The 23446-nt window shown below is 44.1% G+C and overlaps 1 protein-coding gene across 1 annotated transcript in view; it reads left to right on the top strand.

Annotated features, from left to right (window-relative positions):
• CCDC85A (coiled-coil domain containing 85A) overlaps positions 1-23446 on the top strand; it is a 176734-nt gene that overhangs the window by 115599 nt on the left and 37689 nt on the right. The window contains exon 3 of the mRNA XM_063125374.1: positions 18078-18154. Within this exon, the coding sequence (XP_062981444.1) occupies positions 18078-18154 (77 nt within the window). The remainder of the gene's footprint in view (positions 1-18077; positions 18155-23446) is intronic.

The raw sequence follows: 23446 nt of genomic DNA, 5'->3' as shown, positions 1-23446 counted from the left end.
TTGGCGAATCTCTCTCGGCAGGCTATTTCACAGCCTAGGAGCGGCAGAAGAAAAGATCTTCTGGGTAACAGTTGTCAGCCCAGTTTTGGCTGACTGGAGTAAATTCTCCCCAGAGGACCTGAGTGTGCGGGGCGGATTGTACAGGGGAAGGCAATCCCGCAGGTAACCCGGACTCAAACCATATAGAGCTTTAAAGGTAATAATCAACACTTTGTGCTTCGGCCAGAAACTAATTTATTAGCCAGTGAAGTGATTTTAAAGAGGACTGTCTTCTATAATGCAGGACACATTGCCACGTTATCTCTGCCATGACACACGCTCTGAACACCAGGCCTGGCCGCGGCTCCTCCTTGCTCAAGCCAAGCACCACCGCTTGATACGCCTGAGGCAAGGGATAAAAACCACCTTCCTCCAAACTATGTGGAGAAAGGGGTTAAATGGAGAAGGATTTCAATATATAAAATAAAACACTGTGAGTTATATGTGCTGAGGTGAATTACTGTCAGAGTGGGTGCTAAATGTGTAAACTTCAGATGATAAATGCCAAACAGACACGTGGGATTTTTGTGGTAGTTAAAAACAAAACAATCAAAATTTATTTTCAAAAGTTCACAAGCTTTGTTTTAAATAAACAAATGCTCTGACTTTATACTGTTAGTTTTACCCTACCCTGTGCCTGTTTGGCACAGTTTTACCCTACCCTGTTCTCTTCCCCTCCTTATTGTTTTGTTATGATTTTATTAGAATGTAAGCCTATGCGGCAGGGTCTTGCTATTTACTGTTTTACTCTGTACAGCACCATGTACATTGATGGTGTATATAAATAAATAATAATAATAAATAAATAATAATAAAACATTTTAAAACCTTTTTGAAACCTTTCATCCAATCCTTTCACTCATTCTCATACACGCTTTCCTTTCTCTCACACAATCACTCTTGAGCTTTATTATCTGTATTGATTAATATACGTCAACTATGTGCACACCACACTCCAAAGACACCACTCTCTACCCTGAACCTCAAATTTCCCAGAACTTAAGTACTCTAAATACAGAGAGCACTAAAGACTCTAAGAGGACCTAACAAGTCTCTCCAAATCCCCTCCGTCATTCCCTTATATATCACTCCTCCCCCCTCCCAAGACATTCTAACTCCGCCCACTCAGGCCAACATTCTAAACTCACCACAGACTTACAAACTGCAGACATACATTTGGGAACTGACTTGTGGGGTGTAACGCCACAATCTCCTATCTGGATACAAAACAAGTCACTACTCAAGTTCATTTTAACAAACTAATAGCTTCCTGGGCCCTCAGACCATTTCTCTGGCCTGATAAGTACATCGAATTGTGTTGGCAAAAGAGGATTCCCCAATCAGTTACGTGCCATTGAATTTCCAAAGAAGAAAAAAGGAAAAACCTGGAACTAAGTTGCCAATTTGTTCTGCAACAAACCAGCAGGCAGGATGAGATTTTAACAACGGTGGCATGAGATCAATTTTCATAGTGCTTTTTTCAGTCATTGAAATGGATTCAGCACAGAATGAAAGCAAGGTTGGGAAAAGAACGGGACAACAAAAAAAGGTTGGACATAGCAAGGGAGGTGGTGAGAAAAGCACTACGTCTGCCAAGCCCTGGAATCAATTCCATCTGTGAATCAGAGGTGTGAATGCAAAAGTGAGTTTTTGCCTTGGCAAAAATAAAATAAATAAAATAAAAGTGATACAGTTGGCCTGAAGAGGTTCAGAGATGTATTTTGTCATCTAAATTGTCACGTACGATATTTGGCCCTGGAACTTGATGTTGTGCAGACTTCTACTGTTACTTTCTACTGTTAGTTTTTCCCTACCCTGTGCCTGCCTACCCTTCCCTGTACCTGTTTGCATTCTCTTCCCCTCCTTATTGTTTTACTATGATTTTATTATATTGTAAGCCTATGCGGCAGGGTCTTGCTATTTACTGTTTTACTCTGTACAGCACCATGTACATTGATGGTGCTATATAAATAAATAAATAATAATAATAATAATAATAATAATAATAATCTTTAAATAATTTTGTGTCTAACAGCTGAACTTTTTAACTAAAAAGGGTAGAAATTATATGCCAAAATCTGCAAATGGATTCAAAATTTATTTATTTATTTATTACATTTTTATACTGCCCAATAGCCGAAGCTCTCTGGGCGGTTCACAAAAATTAAAACCATCATAAAACAACCAACAAGTTAAAAACACAAATACAAAATACAATATAAAAATGCCAGTCTTTTCCAAAACTTTACCTATGTAACAAATAATTAAGGCACAGAGCAGAGTTTATAGGGCGGCGGCTGCTTCTTCTTCTTCTTCTTCTTCTTCTTCTTCGATGTTATTTGCCTTTAGGGGCGCAATCCTATGTATGTTTAGACAGAAAAGAAACCCTACAACTTTCAGAATTCCATGATGGCTGGGGAATGCCATCGTAGTTAGGGTTGTCTCAAGCGGTAGATCCCCACCCCCCAGACCCAGTTGGGCACTCCTAATGTGAATGCGGACCCTTGCCATTTACGCCTCTACCATTGCAAATATGGAGCTGTGGCAATACCCACTTTTCTGTCCCTTAGGTATGTCTAGTGAGTGCGGAATGTTTGACTGAGTGGGTGTGACTAGTGATGCAGTGAGAGAAGGGGAGGGAGGAGTATTAGGGTGACCATATGAAAAGGAGGACAGGGCTCCTGTATCTTTAACAGTTGTATTGAAAAGGGAATTTCAGCAGGTGTCAATTGAAGTGGGTGAAATTCCCTCTTCATCACAACAGTTAAAGCTACACTAGCTATAGTGGATTGGCCAGTTACAAAAGAGGGCAGGGCTTTTGCAGCTTTAACTGTGTTGATGAAGAGAGAATTTCACCCTCTTCAGTTAACACCTGCTGAAATTCCCTTTTCTGATGCTATGCTTCTCGCCTGCCCTAGGACCTCCACTTCCCTTACTCGGCTTCGTCCTTTTTCTTCTGCTGCCCCTTACGCCTGGAACGCTCTTCCAGAACACTTGAGAACTACAAACTCAATCACTGCTTTTAAAACTCAGCTAAAAACTTTTCTTTTCCCTATAGCCTTCAAATATTGAGTTTGTTCTGACTCTATACTGTTAGCTTCACCCTACCCGATGCCTGTTTACACTTCCCTGTGCCTGTTTGCATTCTCCTTCCCTCTTTATTGTTTACTACAACTTATTAGATTGTAAGCCTATGCGGCAGGGTCTTGCTATTTACTGTGTTATCTGTACAGCACCATGTACATTGATGGTGCTATATAAATTAATAATAATAATAATAATAATAATAATAATAATAATAATAATACAGAAGCCCTGTCCTCCTTTTCATATGGTCACCCTAAGGAGTATAAAAAAGTTGGCTGAGGAGATTGAGTTGGGAGTTTTGTTTGTTTGGTGGGAGGTTTGGTTTTAGTCTAGCTTGTGCTTGTGTTTGGTGTGAGGAGTGAGAATTTTAAGGGACTTGGGATTGCTATTTTGAATATAAAAATATGCAAGTTTCATTTGAATTGAAATACTAAAGATTTGTTAAATTTCAATTAACTTTACTTTGTGTTGTGTTACCACAAACCACGCGTCAGCTTGGATGTATTACCTGCTCTATTACAAAGTGTAAAAACATCTAAAAATACACCTGCAGTTCAATACCTCAGTAATAGAACCTATTTGCCAAAACCCTTTACCTTGTTCCCTCACACATAGGGGAGAGGTTGTGTTGATTTTACCCTTTCCTCAGGCTTTTCAAGAGGTAGCGCTTGGCTTTAGAAGGGCGTGCTAGGGTGACCATATGAAAAGGAGGACAGGGCTTCTGTATCTTTAACAGTAATGTAGAAAAAGGAATTTCAGCAGGTGTCAATTGAAGAGGGTGAAATTCTCTCTTCATCAACACAGTTAAAGCTGCAGAAGCCCTGCCCTCTTTTGTAACTGGCCAATCCACTATAGCTAGTGTAGCTTTAACTGTTGTGATGAAGAGGGAATTTCACCCACTTCAATTGACACCTGCTGAAATTCCCTTTTCAATACAACTGTTAAAGATACAGGAGCCCTGTCCTCCTTTTCATATGGTCACCCTAGCTAGGCAAGGCCTTCTGCGTGAGGTCTGTGCCGTCGCAGGGGCCTTTATGGCTGCCATTGTTGCAGGGGAGGGAAATGCACAATTTCGAAGGCTCCAGAAATAGTGCATTTCCATCTTTGCATCAGTGGTGGCCACCATTTATGCAGGGGGGTAAGAGCAATTTCAGCACGAAGGGGTGGGCAGATGCCAAGCACTCACCAGGGCAAATTGAGCCTTAGCAGAGGCTAGCACGGCCTGACAAGTGGGGTCAAACATGGGCATCAATGGGGTGAGCACCCACCTGCTGAGGTGCATGTGGGATGGGTTCACCCACCCCTAATCATGGCAGGGGAATACTAGGAATTGTAGGACTTTTTTGCCTGGCTAAATATTTATTTATTTATTTATTGCATTTCTACACTGCCCAACAGCCGAAGCTCTCTGGGCGGTTCACAAAATTAAGACCATTCAAAGTATAATACAACAGTATAAAACCATAATATAAAATACAATATAAAAACACAACCAAGATAAAATCAGCAGCAATGCAAAAATACAAGTTTAAAACAGCAAAGTTAAAATTAAGTTCTTCAACTGTAGTGAGAAAATAAAAAGGTCTTCGCCTGGTGCGAAAAAGAGTATAACGTAGGTGCCAGGCGGACCTCCTAAGGGAGCTCATTCCACAGCCAGGGTGCCACAGCAGAGAAGGCCCTCCTCCTGGTAGCCACATACATAGGATTGCACTCAAGGCTGTGTGGTTAGTGTGGTAGACTGTGAATAGGGGGACCCAGGTTCAAATCCCTTCTTCGCCATGAAGCTGAATGGATGACTTTAGGGTGATCGCTAACCAACCTGACAAGATTGTTATGAGGATAATATATAGGAAGTGGCGAGACCTTTGTATGCCACCCTGAGCTTCTTGGTGGAAAGTTTGGATATTCATGTAGTAATCAAACTTTATTTAATTTTGAAGGGTGTACAACCACTCAGACAATGGAGGGCCTAAAGGGGTTTTAAAAAATAAATTATTTTGATTCTCAAAGTGCCCCAAAGAAAGAGAAACAGGGGAAGAATAGGGGTGGGGAAAGGATTATTGTTATTCCCCATGTTGTTTAACATTGATATGAAACTAATGGGAGTGTTTGTCTGAATATGTGCACTAAGATGGTCACCATTATGCAGATGACACCCGACACCCAGCTCTATCTCGCCTTTTATATTTATTTATTATTTATTTATTAAATTTATATACTGCCCCATAGCCGAGTTTTGTAAACTCTGGGCAGTTTACAAAAGTTAAAAACAGTGGACATTAAAAAAGTATACAAAATTTAAAACCTTCAAATATGAGACAGTATAAAACAGTATCCATTTTAAACAACAACAGTTCTGGGGTCCATTAAAAAAACAAACAAAAAAACAAACTTAGCATATGTTGTTAAATGCTGTTAAATGCCCTGGAGAAGAGCAAGGTCTTGACCTGGTGCCAAAAAGATAACAATGTTGGCGCCCGGCGAGCCTCATCGAGGAGATCATTCCATAATTGGGGGTCCACCACTGAAAAGGCCCTCTCCCTTGTTGCCTTCCTCCGAGCTTCCCTCTGAGTAGGCACTCGGAGGAGGACCTTAGATGTTGAGCGCAGTGATTTCATCGAATCCAGGTGGGGCAGTAGCCCTCTTCAGGCATTCTTTCTGCCAGGTTGAATGAATGTTTGAGCAGAAGAGTGCTCCAGTTCTGCGCTTCTTCATAGTCTCACCCATTGTTCTGTACGTGTGGAGGGCAACCATCTGAATCAGGGTGCTTCCTGTATCCATGGGGGCTCTCCCCGCCATTAAGATCCCTGATTCTCCAGGGTTCTGAATTGTGCGGAAAACCCCCATGGATGCAGGCGGCTACCCTGTTCAAACTGTTGCCCCCCACACTTACAGGGTGATGAAATACAATGAGGAATTGGGGTAGGCGTGGAGTGCTCCCTCCCTTCACACGTTTACAGTGGAGGCTGGCCGCTCCGATGTCACTGGGGCAGTGAATCCACTCCAGATTTCAGTCAGAACCACACCTTGGAGAGCTTGTTCAGATTTCTGATTGAAACCTGGAGTGGATTCACTGCCCCACTGATATTGGAGCCACTGGCCTCCACTACATACTTAGCTTATTTGGATTTAGCATGCCTGAATAGGACTGGATGAAGGCCAATAATTGAGACTCAATACAGGCAAGACGGAGATACTGTTAATGGTGGATTGCCTTGTCTAGCTGAGTGGTTGCCCTCCCTGTGAGGCGTCTCGTTCTTAACAGGCGATATAAAAATGCAGCCACAAGCAAATAAATAGAAATCATTCCCATTTTAGCTCATCCGCTTTTCCTAGAAGTTGCCTCTTTATTGCACTTTATATTTTATTTGTATTGATTTGAACTTTTAAAAAATACTTTTGTTTTTACATCAAGATGTGCCCCATTGGCAGGATTGTAGTATTGTTATACATATTTCCACTGTTCACTTGTATCGCCAGTTGCCAAGCAATGCCTAACAAGAAATCAATCATAAGTACTAACTAAAGAAACCGCCCGGAAGGTCCTTCTCTCAGAGAGGTCCACATATGGGGATTTAACCTCAGCGCTGATGTAAGAGTTGCACACACGAAGAAGAGATACAAATTCGTACATGGTGTGATGTTAGAGAAGAGTTCCCACGGGCTGAAGACAAAGAAGCGTACTTAAGTGATCAAATGGACCAATAAGGTTTGAGTACTAACCTCACCAACTTAACCCATAAGCTGCCTTTGCACATGCGTGTTTACTATCTCAATAAATGTTTGATTGCACTAACAAGCACATATCAACATTACTAACCACATGGTAAATCACATGGACCAATGAATGTAAGCTGATGGTGTTGATAACATAAATGTATATAAACAACCCCTCCATGTTTGAGGGGCGTGACATTGTTTCTGCGTGAGCTGCAGTGTTCACCCTTAACTGCAGTTCAGTAAAATGAGAGAAACCCAAGAAGCCTCCGTCGTCTTTCTACCAAGTGTATACAAATCTGAACACTATGTTGCACTTGGTTCAAGCATATTTGTGTAACAGTATGGACCTTCTTTTTGGAAAGAGAAGAATGTTATCTAGCTGTGACTATCCTCTGAAAGTCTCTTTGCAGGCTCAAATTGCAACGTTTGATGTGCTGGCTTCCTGTGGAGTTGACATCAGACTAGGCAGAGGACTAGCAAAGGGTGAAATCTCTGGCATGAGTTGGCTGCAGAAGGTATTTGTGCCTCATCCTGTGCCCAGATAATATGAAAAGCAACATGTCAGGCAAGACCAGGGCCGGATCTACACTATTCCTTTAAAGCGCTTTATAACAGTTTTATAGCGCTTTAAGGCAGTAGTGTAGATCCAGCCCAGTATTTTTTAGATCTCTTTCCCTCAAGAAACCCTTTCCACATTTATTTGTCTGCAAACACATCCCTGTTTATTGCATGCGGGGAGCATCCTCTCAGGTTGTGCAGGGTGTGGGTGAGGCGTACTGGGTCTTCGAATAGCACTGCACAAATTGAAAATGTGCCTGTAAAACAGGGGTGGTCAGAAAGTAGATCTCCACAGGTTTGGGATTTCATCTCCCTGAAGCCCTTGCAACCATGGCCAGTGGTCAGGAATGCCGGGAGTTGAAGTCCGAAATATCTGAAGACCGCCTTTCTGTCCACCCTCGCTCTGGAATATACCCAGTGCTACTGGGATTGTGCCTTGTGAGGGAGATGGTTAATTAGGGTGACCAACTGTCAGGATTTCCCCGGATTTGTCCTGGTTTTTGTTCTTTCCATGGTGTCAGGGGGGATTTTCTATAATTTTCAATAATGTCCTGGAATGACACACCTTCCTCTTTAAGGCTGCCATTAGCATGGCAGGAGGGAATGACATGCTTTCTTGAGGCACATCATTCCCCCACCCCGAGCTCCAATTGAGGTCTTAAAGGGGAAAGTGGGTCATTCGTGGACATTATAGAAAAGGCCCCAATTGGAGTGGATGGTGGTGGTGCAGAATGAAATCCTTTCCCCTCCTCCACTCCAATCGGGTTCTTTAAGGTGGCAGGGGAATAACGTACTTTCTGCAGGACTCAGAAAGCTGCTTCTCCACACACACACTAGGTGTCCTCTTTTTTGGTTTCCCAAATATGGTCACCCTAGGTTAATCACAGACAAGCTTCCTTTCAGGAACCTTTAGCTTCCTCCACTTCCCATTGAGGAGTTTCTGAAGAGCTCCTGAGAAACTTGGAATACAGTTTGAAAACTGCTAATCTAGTTTAAACTTGACCATGCAATCACCTCAAGCCCAGCAGTCCTAAATCATTGATCGACTTGAATGAAGCAAGTTTGAGGCTTTGAAAAAAACCAGGCCCAGCATCAGGGTGCGACACCCTTGGGCACTTGCAAATTCTAGCAAATTCCGTCATTGACACTAACCTCTCCCCTCTTTAAAATATTTCCCACAGAGAAGTTCCAATTTGTGCCAAGCAGATGGGTGCAAGAGCTGCTATTTCAATTTCCCAGAATACCTCTCTGCCATGCTTCGCTGGGGGCACTGAGGGAATTTGAAATAGTGGCTCTCAGATACAGCTACCCAGTGCCAATCAGAGGGCTGCTGCTGTCCGTCGCTGCTGCTGTTGCCAGATAAACCCACCAGGGCCACCAGCATATGAGGTGTGGCACAAGAAGGCACTCTGTCAAGTTGGCCCTGGGAGAAAAATAATACTAAGCCTACACTGCCAGGCAGAGAGAGAGAGAGAGAGAGAGAGAGAGAGAGAGAGAGAGAGAGAGATTTTCTAGTTAAGACCCGCTAGGACTAAAAAAAGACCAATTCCTTCTGTAAGTAATCTGAATTAGAAATACCTAATTACAGGGAGATGTGTAATTACTCGCAGTGTACATCCCGAGGAGGAGTAAAGTGCACCTGTTTGCCGGTGTATAAAAATAACTGTTTTGTCTAGAAGAGTGATAATCGGGGGTGGAGGAGGAGGATGTAATCCCACTTGTAATTTGGTTAGCAAAGGATAAAGCTTACAAGTGCTAACACTTCATTTAGCAATCATCGGAGCCAAGCACTTGGCACTGGGTTCCAGTGAATTAACCACACACATGCACACACAAATTGTATGTTTTGTCCTAGGAAGGGATGAGTAAATCAGATAGCCCTGCAGCTGTAATTACAGTGGAGAGAGAGAGAGGTCAGTTAAGCTGGGGCAAAAGTTAAAATAGGCTGCGTACATTTTTTTTTTTAAAAAAAACAACAACCCCCAAACATGATTATATGATAAAACATTTAGAGAGCAAGCCTGTGGCACCTTAGACAGCATCTGCTGGGGGGCATAGGATAGTTTGCAATCTCATCTTGGACTCAGCATTTCTTTGCCTTGCATCTAGCTTGGAAACAACCAAGTGTCTGTCTCTCCAAGGTTGCAAAGGCGACCTTGGCAAGGAGGAAAAGGGGGTGGTTCTGTGGGTGGGAAGAGAAGAGGACGGGAGTCTTCCAAAGCTTCTTTCACTTTTCGTATGCAGAGACCTAGCTAGATGGGCAAAAATGCCCATCTAGCAAAATGCATAGTGGGAGAAGCACAAATGTGATGATCACTTCTGGGTTTCCCTTGCTCTGCATAGGAGGCACATCATTCTCCAAGTTCAGAGGTGAATGGGCAATCCAGTTAGGCAGGCAAACCTATGCATACCAGGGAGTAAGTTCTATTGTGAGTAGACATGGATAAGACTGCTGTATTAAACTGTTATAAAACTGACATATGTTTGCAGTGTAAATCCAACCTCTGGTGGGTTAAAGAAATCAATTCTAGCCAATACATGAACCGCGGAATGGTATTCCCTTCTAATTTAGTGCATTATTCCTGAATTGAAAATATGCTGCATCATGATTTAGCATTATTCCCAGAGGAATTCTTAGGGGAAAAGATCGTTGCCTCTTGTGAAAGTTCTTGTCAAACGGTATGGATTCTCTTATTGACAGCCTTGTTAAGGTAGAAAAAGAGCTCTGATTTGCACGTTTATGCTTGTACGGAAGCAAATGAGAGAAGCTCATAGTGACTGTAAAATATTTCATGAGAAGATATTAAAATGCACGACAGTAATTGGGGATCTAATGTTTATTTTTATTTTTTTTAAGACGTGACATGTAGGACAAGGTGATGCCGTGAGCTGATGGTTTGTCCTCTAATTTCAGACGAAATGGCTTGAAATCCTCTTTACTGTCTTGAGCAAAAAAAAGATGGTTGATGTAATCTTTGTCCTTGTTTGACCTCCAGATGATGGACGGTACGGATGTATGAGCATTTTGTGCTTGTTCACAAAACATGGGAACATAGTTCTTGGGAAATTTTTGCAATTTCCTGAGCTTGTGTTTGCATTCGCAAGTTTGCACTTGTGCAAATACGCATTTTCACACTTTGGCCTGGGGTGGGGTGGGGGAATGCACATTTCCGGTCAGGAAAAATGCATTAAAAATCAAAGACGTGGGAGATAAGTGGTCACTTGGGCAATTTACTGTCTCTCAGCCTCACTTTCCTGTTTGTAAGATAGGAACAGTAGTAGCTGAAGTCCACACAGAGCTCTTCGGAACTTAGAAAGTTGCCTTATACTGAGTTAGACCATTGGCCTATCTTCCACGGTGTTGTCAACACTGACTGGCAGTGACTCTTTAGGATTTTAGGCAGGAGTTTTTTTCAGCCTTTCCAGTAGTTGCCGGGAATTGAACTTGGGACCTTCTGCAGGTAAAACATGTGCTCCATCACTGAGCTACAGCCTCTCGGCTTGGCAAAGGCAGAATGAGACAATGAGGATAAAGCACACACTTCGTAGAATGTTAAGTGCTGTGATCCAGGATCTGCCTTCTGTTGACACTCATGTAAGGTGCATCTTCCGAATTTTCAGGGATTCCCCCCTCCCCCGCAGTAGCTCATCCCATTCAGCAGGGTCCACTAACCGTCTGTGTAGCCTGCTCTGGTGGCCGTAGGGGCTACTGCAGACAGGGCCGGGCAAAACTGGTAATAGGCCCGGGCCAGATAGGAAATGTAGGCCCCATTTCAAACTGCTCAATGAGTATTTTTTAATCAGTTCTAAATACATATGAACAGAACGATTTATAGAAAAGGTAAAGCACTTTTATTCAAGATGTGTATAAGACATCACTTCTTCACATTCAGAAATGCTTTATGTGCTTTTCTTTGGGCAAATTCATCATCAACAACAGAAAAATCAAGCAACTTTGCCCAGGAGGACTCGGAGTACGCCCCCTCAAAATCATAGGCCCATGCCAACTGCCCCCACTGCCCCCCGCCCTCTGCCCAGCCCTGACTGCAGAGAGGAAGCAAGGGAGTCTGCTTCTACCAGCCCAGTTGCACACACCAAATTTAGATCCAACCCAGTATGTTTTTTCTTTTGAATGGCAATGGAAGGCAATCACAACCAAGCTATTTTGTATTTCTGCCATTGGTGCTATTTTCATCTTTGAACAGAGAACATGTTTTATAAACATTGCTCAACTGGGGGGAATTGTAGATAAAGACTTCACATGAAAGGTCCAATTTCTGGAGTAAGGAACGGGAAGGTCCTAGAACACATCTCCCTTGCCTTCTCATAGGAACATAGGAAACTGGCATATATAGTCATGATGGCCTCCGATTCTGGATGGCCTTAAAAGGAGGTTAGACAAATTATTGGAGGAGAAGGCTATCAATGGCTACTAGGCATAATGGCCATATGCTACTTCCAGTATCAATGGAGGTATACCTATACATGTACTCCTATGCTGGGAAACATGGGCAGGGGGGCACGGTGGCACTCTTGTCCTGCTAATGGTTTCCCTATTCTGTGTGAACAGAAAGCTGGACTAGATGGACCCTTGGTCTGATCCAGCAGGGCTCTTCTTACATTCTTATATGGAGTCAGCCCATCAAGCTGACTCAGTATTGTCTATTTCTCCAGGGTTCCGGTCATTCTCAGCCATACCTGCAGAACCTTTTGCATGGAAAGCTAATGCTCTACCCCTGAGCTCCGTCCCTTCTGCTAAGGTGTACCCCCCCCCCCACAAGCACTTCTTCTTTCTCCATGTCTCTGCTTCTCCTTCACCTGCCCTTCATCAGCCATCGTATGTCAAACACATCCCAGATTCCTTTCCCCCACACCTTCCAATTTGGCTTTGTATTGGCTGGTGTCAAAATTCTGCCCGAGGATTATGCTCTCAGTGTCAAAGGGTGGGGTGGAGGGACGGAGTTGCTACCAACCAATGGCTTGAAGTGGAAGTTGAAGAAAATGTGGAGGCCTTTCTCAGGTAAAGCATCTGTTGGAATTTTCAGTGGAAGTTAAGCTGGGGTTAAGATTTGCAACCTTTCTTGGATGGGGAAGGGGATTTTTCAGCCTAACATTTAAGCTGGTATTTAACTGGAAGAAATTCAAGGAAAATTTGAAGTGGTATATTTTGTTTTAAGAAAATAAAAATAGGTAAGGGTTTTGAAGGATCTTAGAAGAATTTCAATAAGATTAGCAGATTTCCTTAGTTGTTGTTGATGGCCGTGATACTGTTTCATTCACTTGATTCCATTGATATATTTTCTCTGCCAATCACGGGATGCTGGCAAGGAGGATTGTGTGATGGGAGGTCTCTTTGGATGTCCAGATGGAAGCTGCCTGACCTTTAACCTGGGAAAGCATTTGCCCTCAGCCCTGCATTAATGGGGACCGCAAAGGGCTGGTCCATCCACTTACCTGAGCTGTAGGCAGACCTGGCACTAGTAAGTTGTATTCTCAGGTAGCTGCTGCTGCTGAGGGCCTGCCACTGTTGGCACTGCTGTCCTGTGCCCACATTTTTGGTGTTCTAACAAGTGCTGGCCAACTGTTATTGTAATTGTACATAATGTTCCAGTACGATAGTACATCACTCTGTGGCATTGTGGGTAATTACACAGGACCATGGTTATAGCTACTACTATTACTATTGCTGCTGACACCCTTCCATACCCAGTCAATTTGCCTACCAACATGGCGGCAATGAGATGGAGACACCAGAGGATTCCATTCCAAAATCCTGTTCAAACTTGGAGCAGGCCCTAGCTGCAGCTATTTAATTTGAGTTTCTCTCAGTTTCTTATTTCCAGTCTTAAGTTTGATTCATCCTGAATCATTGTTGAAACATTTTTTGTTTTTTTTAAAAAAAGTTTGCATGGAAATTCGTTTGCATTTTTTTGGTGTGCACTTCTCCAAATACACATATTTTTGTGTGCAATTTTGCCTAATATACATGCGTTCGTTTGCTTTTTGCAAGTAATTTCCGTCATCTAATGCATTCTAACATTACTGTCGCAAACACCTTTTTGAAGGCACGTTTCCCTAATAAATGCATTTTTGTAGGCATCTCTCCATTGGAGAGCTGCATTGCAATATTAGGAGATGTCTGAATTTCGAAGCATAACTGAAGTTTGGTTCATGCATTCATTCTAAAGTGCAATTTTGAACTGGATATATTTCTGCCCCATCCCTAATCGAAAAGTATTCAAGAATTATATCCACTTCCCAACATCTAAGCCAGCCTTCCTCAACCTGGGGCACTCCAGATGTGTTGGACTGATGCAGTCCAACACATCTGGAGCGCCCCAGGTTGAGGAAGGCTGAATTCTAAGCCATTCGATTGGGCCCAAAGAGCAGAACTACTTTCGTGAAACTTTGATGGTGTGTGCTAATTTCCGCATCGTTTTAGGTTCACTAATCACTTGCTATGACAAGTCTGACATAGCAGAGCACATAAAACCTGGGATCACTGTTTTCCCTGTTGTCCCACAGTCCTATTTTTAGTCTGGTGCCACATACTTTATATTAATTACTTCTGACAAAATGCAATGGATGGACTTCTTATTCTTTTGCCATTCACATGCAATCCCAGCGAGTGCCTGTATTTCATTCTCTACTGAGCTCCATTGCAGAAGGAAGCAACTCCTCATCTGCTCCCTACTCATTTTTATTTTATAGGCTGCCTAGCAGATGAGGTGAGTTGGATATAAGAGAGCAGCCAAAAGCAGGGTCTCCTAAGGTTGCTGAGCCCATAGCTTTGCTGTCTGCAAGCCTGCTTTATAAACACAATGGTTGATATCTTGATTATTTATTTATTTACAATATTTATATCCCAGTCCATATCTAAAATAGATTCCAGAAAGGGCTGGTGCCAGACTATTTTGCGCCCTAGGCAGGTGAGCTGCTTTCACCCATCCACCCCCAGCGTCCCCACCCCACCCCCACCCCAGTGTACCTGGGTGTGGGGTGCCATCTCGCCCGCCCAGCCTAAGTGAAGCCAGGACACTGGGGTGGGAGGAAGGCTGACCGGCTTCAGAAAGGTGCGCCCGGAAGCCGCTCTCCCAGACCGGCTTCCGAAACCGCCCGCCCACTCCCCCACCCCAGCGTCCAGGCTTCGAAGCCAGTGCCCAGCTGGAAGCCTGGAGAAGAGAATGTTTAGCCTGGAGAAGAGAAGATTGAGGGGAGACATGATAGCACTCTTCAAATACTTAAAAGGTTGTCACACAGAGGAGGGCCAGGATCTCTTCTCGATCCTCCCAGAGTGCAGGACACGGAATAACGGGCTCAAGTTAAAGGAAGCCAGATTCCAGCTGGACATCAGGAAAAACTTCCTGACTGTTAGAGCAGTGCGACGGTGGAATCAGCTACCTAGGGAGGTTGTGGGCTCTCCCACACTAGAGGCCTTCAAGAGGCAGCTGGACAACCATCTGTCAGGGATGCTTTAGGGTGGATTCCTGCATTGAGCAGGGGGTTGGACTCGATGGCCTTGTAGGCCCCTTCCAACTCTGCTATTCTATGATTCTATGATAAGCCGCTCCTGGCTTCTAAGCCAGGACATGGTGGGGGGCGGGGGCGGGAGGCTGGCTGACTTCAGAAAGGTGCGCCTGGAAGCCGCTCTCTCAGAGCGGCTTCCAGATGGGCGTGCCATTCTGAAGCCGCCCGCCCACTCCCCCACCCCAGCATCCTGGCTTCGAAGCCAGCGCCCGGCCAGGATGCTGGGGTGGTGGGGTGGGCAGATGGCTTTGGAATGGCGCACCCGGAAGCCGCCCTCTCAGAGACACTGTGGGAGAGCGGCTTCCGGGCGCACTGTTTGGCACCCCCCTTACCTTGGCGCTCTAGGCTGCCACCTGAGCTGCCTCTATGGCAGTGCCAGCCCAGATTCCGGAGTGATGAACGTTGGAATAAAACAGTAAAACAATAAAAAGATTAAAATGGAAGATTGAAATTGCTCAATTTAAAGCAGGATGCCAATAAAAATGGTGGCTGGTCAGTTGAGGAATTCTTTCTGGAAAAGAGCTGTTTTCAGGAGGTGCCTGTGTGGCTGGATGGGGAATGCTGGGAGTTATAGGACTTTTTCCTCTCTAAACATGTGCAGGAGTGGGCCCTAAAGTACTCCCATTTTAAGTCAGGCATGCCCTTGAGTTAGGGCTTGCAAATACACCCCTCCATCATTAGAGGCTAGAGACCCAGGGAATTGAAATCCATGATTTGAAGGAACGCCTCCTCCCATATGTACCTGCCTGGACCTTAAGATCATCCACACAGGCCCTTCTCCATGAGCCCCTGCCAAAGGAAGTGAGGCAGATGGCTACTAGGAGGAAGGCCTTCTTTGCTGTGGCACCCCGGCTGTGGAACGAGCTCCCCAGAGAGGTTCGCCTGGTGCCTACACTGTACTCCTTTCGTCGCCAGCTGAAGACTTTTTTATTTTCTCAGTATTTTAACACCTAATTTAACTTAAATTTAAACGTTTTAATTCCGTATTTTAACCTATGTCAATTTTTGCTGTGTGGTTTTATCCTGGTTGTGCTTTTTTATATTGTATTTTGTATTTGCGTTTTTAGATTGTTGGTTGTTTTTATGCTCTTCATGGTTTTAATTTTTGTGAACCACCCAGAGAGCTTTGTCTATTGGGCGGTATAAAAATGTAATAAATAAATAAATAAATAAATAAATGATTGCTAGCTGTGAAAGCAGCCTGGCTGACGGAGACCAACAGACTCGCCATAGAGGAACTCCTTGGCTGAAGTGCGCAGCATCATAGCTATTTTATTTATTTTATTTTATTTACTGCATTTTTATACCGCCCAATAGCTGAAGCTGTCTGGGCGGTTTACAAAAATTAAATCCATAAAAACCATTCAAAATATAAAACAAACAATATAAAAGCATAGTATAAAATGCAATATAAAAACACAGCCAGGATAACTACGAGCGGGCAATGCAGAAATTAATACAGATTTTAAAATACGAATTTTAAACAGCAAAGTTAAAATTAAGTTGATAGACTGTTTAGGGTGACCAACTGTCAGGATTTCCCCGGATTTGTCCTGATTTTTGTTCTTTCCATGGTGTCAGGGGGGATTTTCTATAATTTTCAATAATGTCCCGGAATGACACACCTTCCCCTTTAAGGCTGCCATTAGCATGGCAGGAGGGAATGACATGCTTTCTTGAGGCACATCATTCCTCCACCCCGAGCTCCAATTGAGGTCTTAAAGGGGAAAGTCGGTCATTCGTGGACATTATAGAAAAGGCCCCAATTGGAGTGGATGGTGGTGGTACAGAATGAAATCCTTTCCCCTCCTCCACTCCAATCGGGTTCTTTAAGGTGGCAGGGGAATAACATACTTTCTGCAGGACTCAGAAAGCTGCTTCCCCCCCCCACACACACTAGGTGTCCTCATTTTTGGTTTCCCAAATATGGTCACCCTAAGACTGTTAAAATGCTGAGAAAATAAAAAGGTTTTCACCTGGCGTCTAAAAGAGTATAATGTAGGGGCCAGGAGAACCTCTCTAGCGGATTCCCCACTAAGGAGGGATACAAATGGTCCATCCAACTGCACGAATTGAGTGGTCCGAAGCCAGATCAAGAGTTGGAATGGTCACGCGTCCAAACTGATTTATTAGCTGAGAAAGCCGCTGCTTGTTCTTCTGTGCTCTCAAATCAGTTTTAGTACATGGACTTGAGCATTTATTTATTTATTTATTGCAATTTTTATACCGCCCAATAGCCGAAGCTCCCTGGGCGGTTCACAAAAATTAAAACCATTCAAAGTATAAAACAAACAGTATAAAAACATGATACAAAATGCAATATAAATGCACAGCCAGGATAAAATCAGCAGCGGTGCAGAAATACAAATTTAAAACAGCAAAGTTAAAAATAAATTTATAAACTGTTAAAATGCTGAGAGAATAAAAAGGTCTTCAAAGAATATAGTGTAGGTGCCAGGCGAACCTCCTTAGGGAGCTCATTCCACATCCGGGGTGCCACAGCAGAGAAGGCTCTCCTCCTGGAAGCCACCTGCCTCACTTCCTTTGGCAGGGGCTCGCGGAGAAGGACCCCTGAGGATGACCTTAGGGTCCGGGCAGGTACATATGGGAGGAGGCGTTCCTTCAGCTAGCCTGGCCCCAAGCCGTTTATAATAGGGCAGGACAACCCAATGGAATACAACACATTGGGATGGGTGGGTTGAAAATCCCCCTTGGACCCCCTTCAGTTGCCCACCCCTGATTTATAAGAACCATGTGATTCCACTTCACACATTGAGTGCATGTGCAAAAATTCATCGACATCTCTCACCCCTCCCGCTAATCCAGAAAACAGTGTGGGGGGGAAAACCCTGGCGAAGTGGTCTGTGGGTTCAATAGTTTAGATTCAGGAAGGAAAAAAAACTGAGCTGATCAAGAGTTACAAGTCTGAGATGGCTTCTGGTCGCAGACAGTGCTTGGATATATTATCCCAGGGAGAGCTCGACAGAGAGGAATGTTTTTACCGTATATCTCAGAGTCCGTAGCTACTGCTGTGAAGACCCCCCGGCCAGAAATCATCTAGTAGCTCTGACCTCTCCAGGGTGCCAAAGCAGACTTGTGTGTGTAATACGAGCTTTTTTTTTTCTTTTGTCTTCTTTTAATTGTAGAATCCACCTTGTCCTATGTTAGGCAGCTGGAAGCAAGAGTAAGACAGCTGGAGGAGGAAAATCGCATGCTGCCCCAGGTGGGTGATTTCTATTGCTGGGCACCCTAGCTTGTAGCTCAGGTCCATAGGTAGATGACTGGCACAGACTCAAGCCTGAGTATACCTCACTGTGTTGGGTATCGAAGCCCGGGTTGAGCTTGAGTGAATCTGAGTGGCTTTTATGGATGGGTAGCAAATTCCATGATCACAAGGGTTCTTTGTGGGGGTTAGCATCAGAAAACTCAAGTCAGCAGGGAGCAAACCAGTAGCCCGGTTAGGAGCAAGAGGGGAGCCGTGTAGCTCAAGGAGACAAATGGTCACACTCCGGAAGATGCAACGAGGGCGAGGAAGGGTGGAGCACAGGAGTTCAGTCTGCCGGGGTTCAAGTTCCCCAGACTGGTGAGCAGGATCCACAGCTCACGCCAGGTAGAGTTCCGTTGGCTCTCCAGGTCACCTGCCCAGGTGCTGTGTCAGGTGGTGGGACTTGCCAGCCCACCTGTGTGGTGTCTGTGGGTAGCAGAGCTGATCATGCAATTCCTTCTGCAGATGAAGGTCCTGGCTTCCAGGAGTCTTTAATTTGGTGTGCTGTCGCTCTTTCTAAAAGCAAGCCCAGATGACGAGCTCCAAGAGAAATGAAGCTAAGCAAGAGGGACGTATCGGAATACTCAGGGGAACCTCAGAGTTTGCAGAAGTACAATTTAAAAAGATTTTTTTTGAAGAGGTCACTCCCAGACCAAACCCCCTACCCCACAAACAACCAAAATGAGGATTGGACACGCTTCCTAGCTGCAGAGTTTTGCGTGTCTGTTGTAAATGAAAAGCGGAATGGGCTGGAGAGAAGAGTGAAATAGAAACAAAGAGAAAGAGACAAAGGTTGGCTGTAACCCTGGGCAGCAGCACGCGTATGAGATGAGAATATCATGCAACAGTTTTGCTGCAGGTCCCGCTTGTTAAGATCTATGCTTGATCCTGATCTGCTTTTCATTGGGCTTTTCTAATAGTTAAGAATAGATGGACATCTCAATCTCACACCTGCCGAGATCATCAGTTTTTTTTTTTTAGGTGAAGCTCATTCCATTCAGTTTCTGCACAAGCTTGTGTTGTTGTTTTTAAAAAGAAATCTGTGCAGAAAGTTGTGCACTTTTTTTGTTTTTTTGTAATGTACACATCAACGTTCACATTTTCTGAACGCATGTATTTTTCAACTTACCCATTTTTGATGCAGGTAGCCGGTGACTGAAGCGGGCTTGTGTGCATTTTGGAAATGTTCACGGCACATTTTTCAAACATGCGCGTGTTGTCAAAAGCATTGTTTTGTTTTGCGGAACGCATCACAAGCTCACATTGCAAGGTAGCAACGTGGGTAAAAGGAGCCATTTGTATCAAGGTCTCTGGGGGAGGGAGAAATTGGTGGTGGTGGTGGTGGAGGAGGGGAAATTTGGCAGTTGGGGCCAAGGGTACCAATGGGGGGCTGCTGCTATGGCATGGGGCAGCACAGGATGGTTCATCCTGAGTTAGACAGACCTGCAAAGGTGTGAGATGCTATAATTTTAGTAGGGTGCCAAGCTGGGAGTTGTAGGACTTCTAATCTTTCTCAACGTGCATGGGATTGCGTCTGTAGACTTTCTATTTGCTTCAGGACATCTTGCGTTTCGTTTGAGTGTCCCTGTATTGCGGAAGCAGCCCAGTTGAGAGGACTGTGTAGTTGGCAACATCTGATCTGCAATCAGGCTTTGTGTGCCAAAATAGTACACTCAGGCACAGGCTTATAGGGTGTGTGCTGTTTCCATCCATGTCATTTCCCTCAATTCTATGTGAGTACACCAGTGGAAGTGGTCAGTTACGAGTTAATCTTGCTAGTAATCCCAACAGATCCTTGATGTATATATACAGCAGCATTCTCTTATCTTGTGCCCTCCCATCATTCCCAATAAGCCTGCTTAGTGTGACCAGATACAAAAGAGGGCTGGGGTCCTACAGCTTGAATTGTTGTGACAAAGAGGGAATTTCTCCAGGTGCTGCATGCAGACGAATGACACCTGTTGAAATTCCCTTTTCCATACAACTGGTAAAGGTACGGGAGCCCAGTCCTCCTTTCCCTATGGTCAACTTGTGTACAGTCTTTTACCCCCACCTAGGTGCCTGTGATGACATCATGATTAGCAACTACACAAGCCATGTCCGCGGCTCCTATGCGCGTCGAAGAATGCACATATTTCCTTACCTGTGTAGAGTCACTGCAAAGAGGACATCAAGTGAATGTATACGGGACGGGGTGGGGTTTCTTTTTCTCAAGATAAATATGAAATTGGGGCAAGAAAAGTCTCTTTCAATCGCATCTCTCACCAGTTTGCAGGCTACACTGGGCTTGTTTTTATCTCCAAATCTATGTTTTTAGAAAACCAAAACCGATGCAATTGACTAAAACCTCCCATTATGGCAATCAACTGCTTTCCCCTTTTAATTCCTCATTAATGGGCATTGTTGAGTGCTTCCTCTTGGGTGGTGAATATTAAATTCTTTCTCATACTTTATCTCTGTCCCCCCCCCCGCCCCCCAAGTGTTGATACTTTGCTAGTAAGATCTCACTGGAGGCTCAAACCTGGGTTGCAGAATGAATATTTGATTACAAACAGCTTTCATGAATTTATCTTCCTCCTCCTCCTCCCTCTCCCACCCCAGTCACTTTCTACAGAAAGTTTTAGATGCTTCAGAATATATTTCAAAGTATCGATATAATTGACGGCTCCATTCTAGAAATTCAGTTTCAGTTGTCACAGCACATATAATTAGCACTGTTCCAGAGCTTTCAGTTTTAAGTTTTTCAGAGTTTTCAGAGGAATTGGGGGGCTGGGGTGAGCATAAGTGGGAGAAGAAACAGTGGTGAATGTTTTAAAATGTTCAGAGCTAGAGGTATTACCCAGTAAAAGCGGAGGCAACAGTGTCTCTCTGTTTATTTATTTTTTACACTTCTCTTTCTTTTACGTGAAATTTCTGTTCTCTCATAATGTGTCAGTTGTAATGATGCTATGTTATAATGTAGTGTTATTCTAGGCACATTGTTGGGGAAAAGAAGGTGACGCCCACCCACCTACTCCTGTTCTAGAACTCCTTGAGAAGAGTTGATTTCCCAAGGTTATCACTCGGAGGTAGCTACCTCTGAATTCTGAGCTGGGTAAGAGTTAGCAATCTCCATTTGAACTGATAAGGGAAAATAAAAGCTCTTCTCTGAGGCATTGCAGGAAATTTAAATGGTGGCTCCAAGTTGCTAGGCATTCAACTTCAGTGGTATTTTTTGTTGGGTGCTAACTCCAGCCCTGGTCACAAGCCACATCATGCGTGTGGTGAGAAGGTGCCCAAGTTGACAAACTGCTCCAGCACATCTATAGTAGGGGTCCCCAACATGGTTCCCACAGGGGCCATGGCACCTGCAGAGACCTTCAGCACCCTCTTCAAAATCATATTTTTATTAAGAAAAAACTTGAAAAATCAGAAGGTGCCAAGTTCTCCATCCTGAATCTGCCACTGATCAAGAAAAGAAAAAAGGTGCTTATTTGCCCCACCTGACCTTCTTCCATCCCACCTAATCTTCTTCCATCCTTGCAGATGTTTCTCTCTGTCTCTGCACTCCCAGCCTCTAGCCTTGCTGTTTTTCTCCATTCAACCCTTTCTCCACTATCTCTTTCTCTCCCCCCTCTTTCCTAGCCCTTAGCTTTGCTCTTTTTCTCCCACTCCCAGGCTCCAGCCTAGCTATTTCTGTCCCTCCCACAACCTTACCTCACTGTTTCTCCCCCACCCCATAATCCTGCCCTCTCCCCTCTCCCCCTCCCTCCCAGCCTCTAGCCTTGCTACCCACCCCCATGTCTTTTGACTAGCCAGGCCCCAGCACCAGCAATTATGTGACTAGCTACATCCTCCACGAGAGCTATTTTGTGGCAGTACCCACAGCTGTTTCTCAAATTCCCAAATATGCCCACAGGTCCCCAAAAAGATGAGGACTCCCTGGTCTATAGCATAGTTCTGAATGTGTGAACCAGCACAGAAAATTGCACAGTTCTGTGTGACGCAGCTGAGACATAGCTTCAGGTTTCACGGACCAGGCTGTGACTTATAAACATTTAATGCTTCCAACTGGTGCAAGACTGGATAGGATCCAAGCTCCTTCTGAATCTGTGACCGTAGATGGAAGTTTTAAAGCAAGAACACCCACCCACCCCCCATTCCCAAGATCTGCAGCAGGCTGCTGGATCCTTCTCCCACAGATCATGTCACCATGAATTGGCTGGCTGCACAAAGGCATGTGTATCATCATTTTATGGCAGTGCTTACCCATGCGCAAAGCTGCGTGTAAATATAATCAGGAAGTCTGGGAAACAGTGTGACATGTATTCAGGGAGGCTAGCGGCCTGGCAAATTGCATCTTGAAAATGTCTTGTGTGACATCATGTAGTTTCTCTGGAACCATCGGTATCTCAGGCTTGGTACCCATCTTCTGTTTTGGTATGACTTTGGCAAGTCATTGCAAGTTAATCTCTCTCTCTCTCTCTCTCTCTCTCTCTCTCTCTCTCTCTCTTCATTTTTAACTTTGTGCCTTGTCGGTTGCATCAAAATTTCCTAAGAATCACGTTTGAGAGGCCATGCGTGAGCCAGATGTGAATCTATATTGCATTTTGGTTTCGGCAGTGATGCCTCTGACATGACTGTCTGAACTGATGGGATGGCAGAGCGTGGAATATTCCTGAACAAGGGGCAAGCCCTCATGGCAGCCTTTGGTAAAAGTGCCCACAACACTGTCTCAAAACTGCAAATGTGCCTATTGAACCAATAAAGTTAGGGATCCCTACCCTAGATCAAATAGCTCCTAGAAACGCTTACATCAATTCTGTCAGTGCCAACAAGCCAAAAGGACATGTACCACTGCTGAATAAACACACGCTGGCAGAACAGAGATGGGCATGAATTTATGCGCAATGCAAATCTATGTGTGTGTACTCAGAAATAAGTCCTATGCTTGCCGCAGGGCTGACTTCCTGGTAAGCATGCACAGGATTGTGAATACTTTCTTCATTCAATAGACCAGGCAAATTCATGTTTGCTCTTCTCTGACGATGCAGTCAATGCGCTAAGATCAACTTTTTGTGTATGAAACTGCTTCTGGTTTTTTTGTTTTTAATAGAGTGAAAGCCAGAAACCTGTTAGAAATAATATATAGATACTTAAAAATCCAGTCCTGTGCCTTAACGTGTCACCTTTTAATAGAACAATAAGCCAGGGAAAACTATTGCCAGGACAACAGTATCTAAATGAAACAGAAGGATTCCACCTTTGTTA

Source organism: Elgaria multicarinata, chromosome 4, assembly GCF_023053635.1.
Source record: "Elgaria multicarinata webbii isolate HBS135686 ecotype San Diego chromosome 4, rElgMul1.1.pri, whole genome shotgun sequence".
Classification (NCBI taxonomy): Eukaryota; Metazoa; Chordata; class Lepidosauria; order Squamata; family Anguidae; genus Elgaria; species Elgaria multicarinata.
This window is presented reverse-complemented; position numbering and strand designations above follow the sequence as displayed.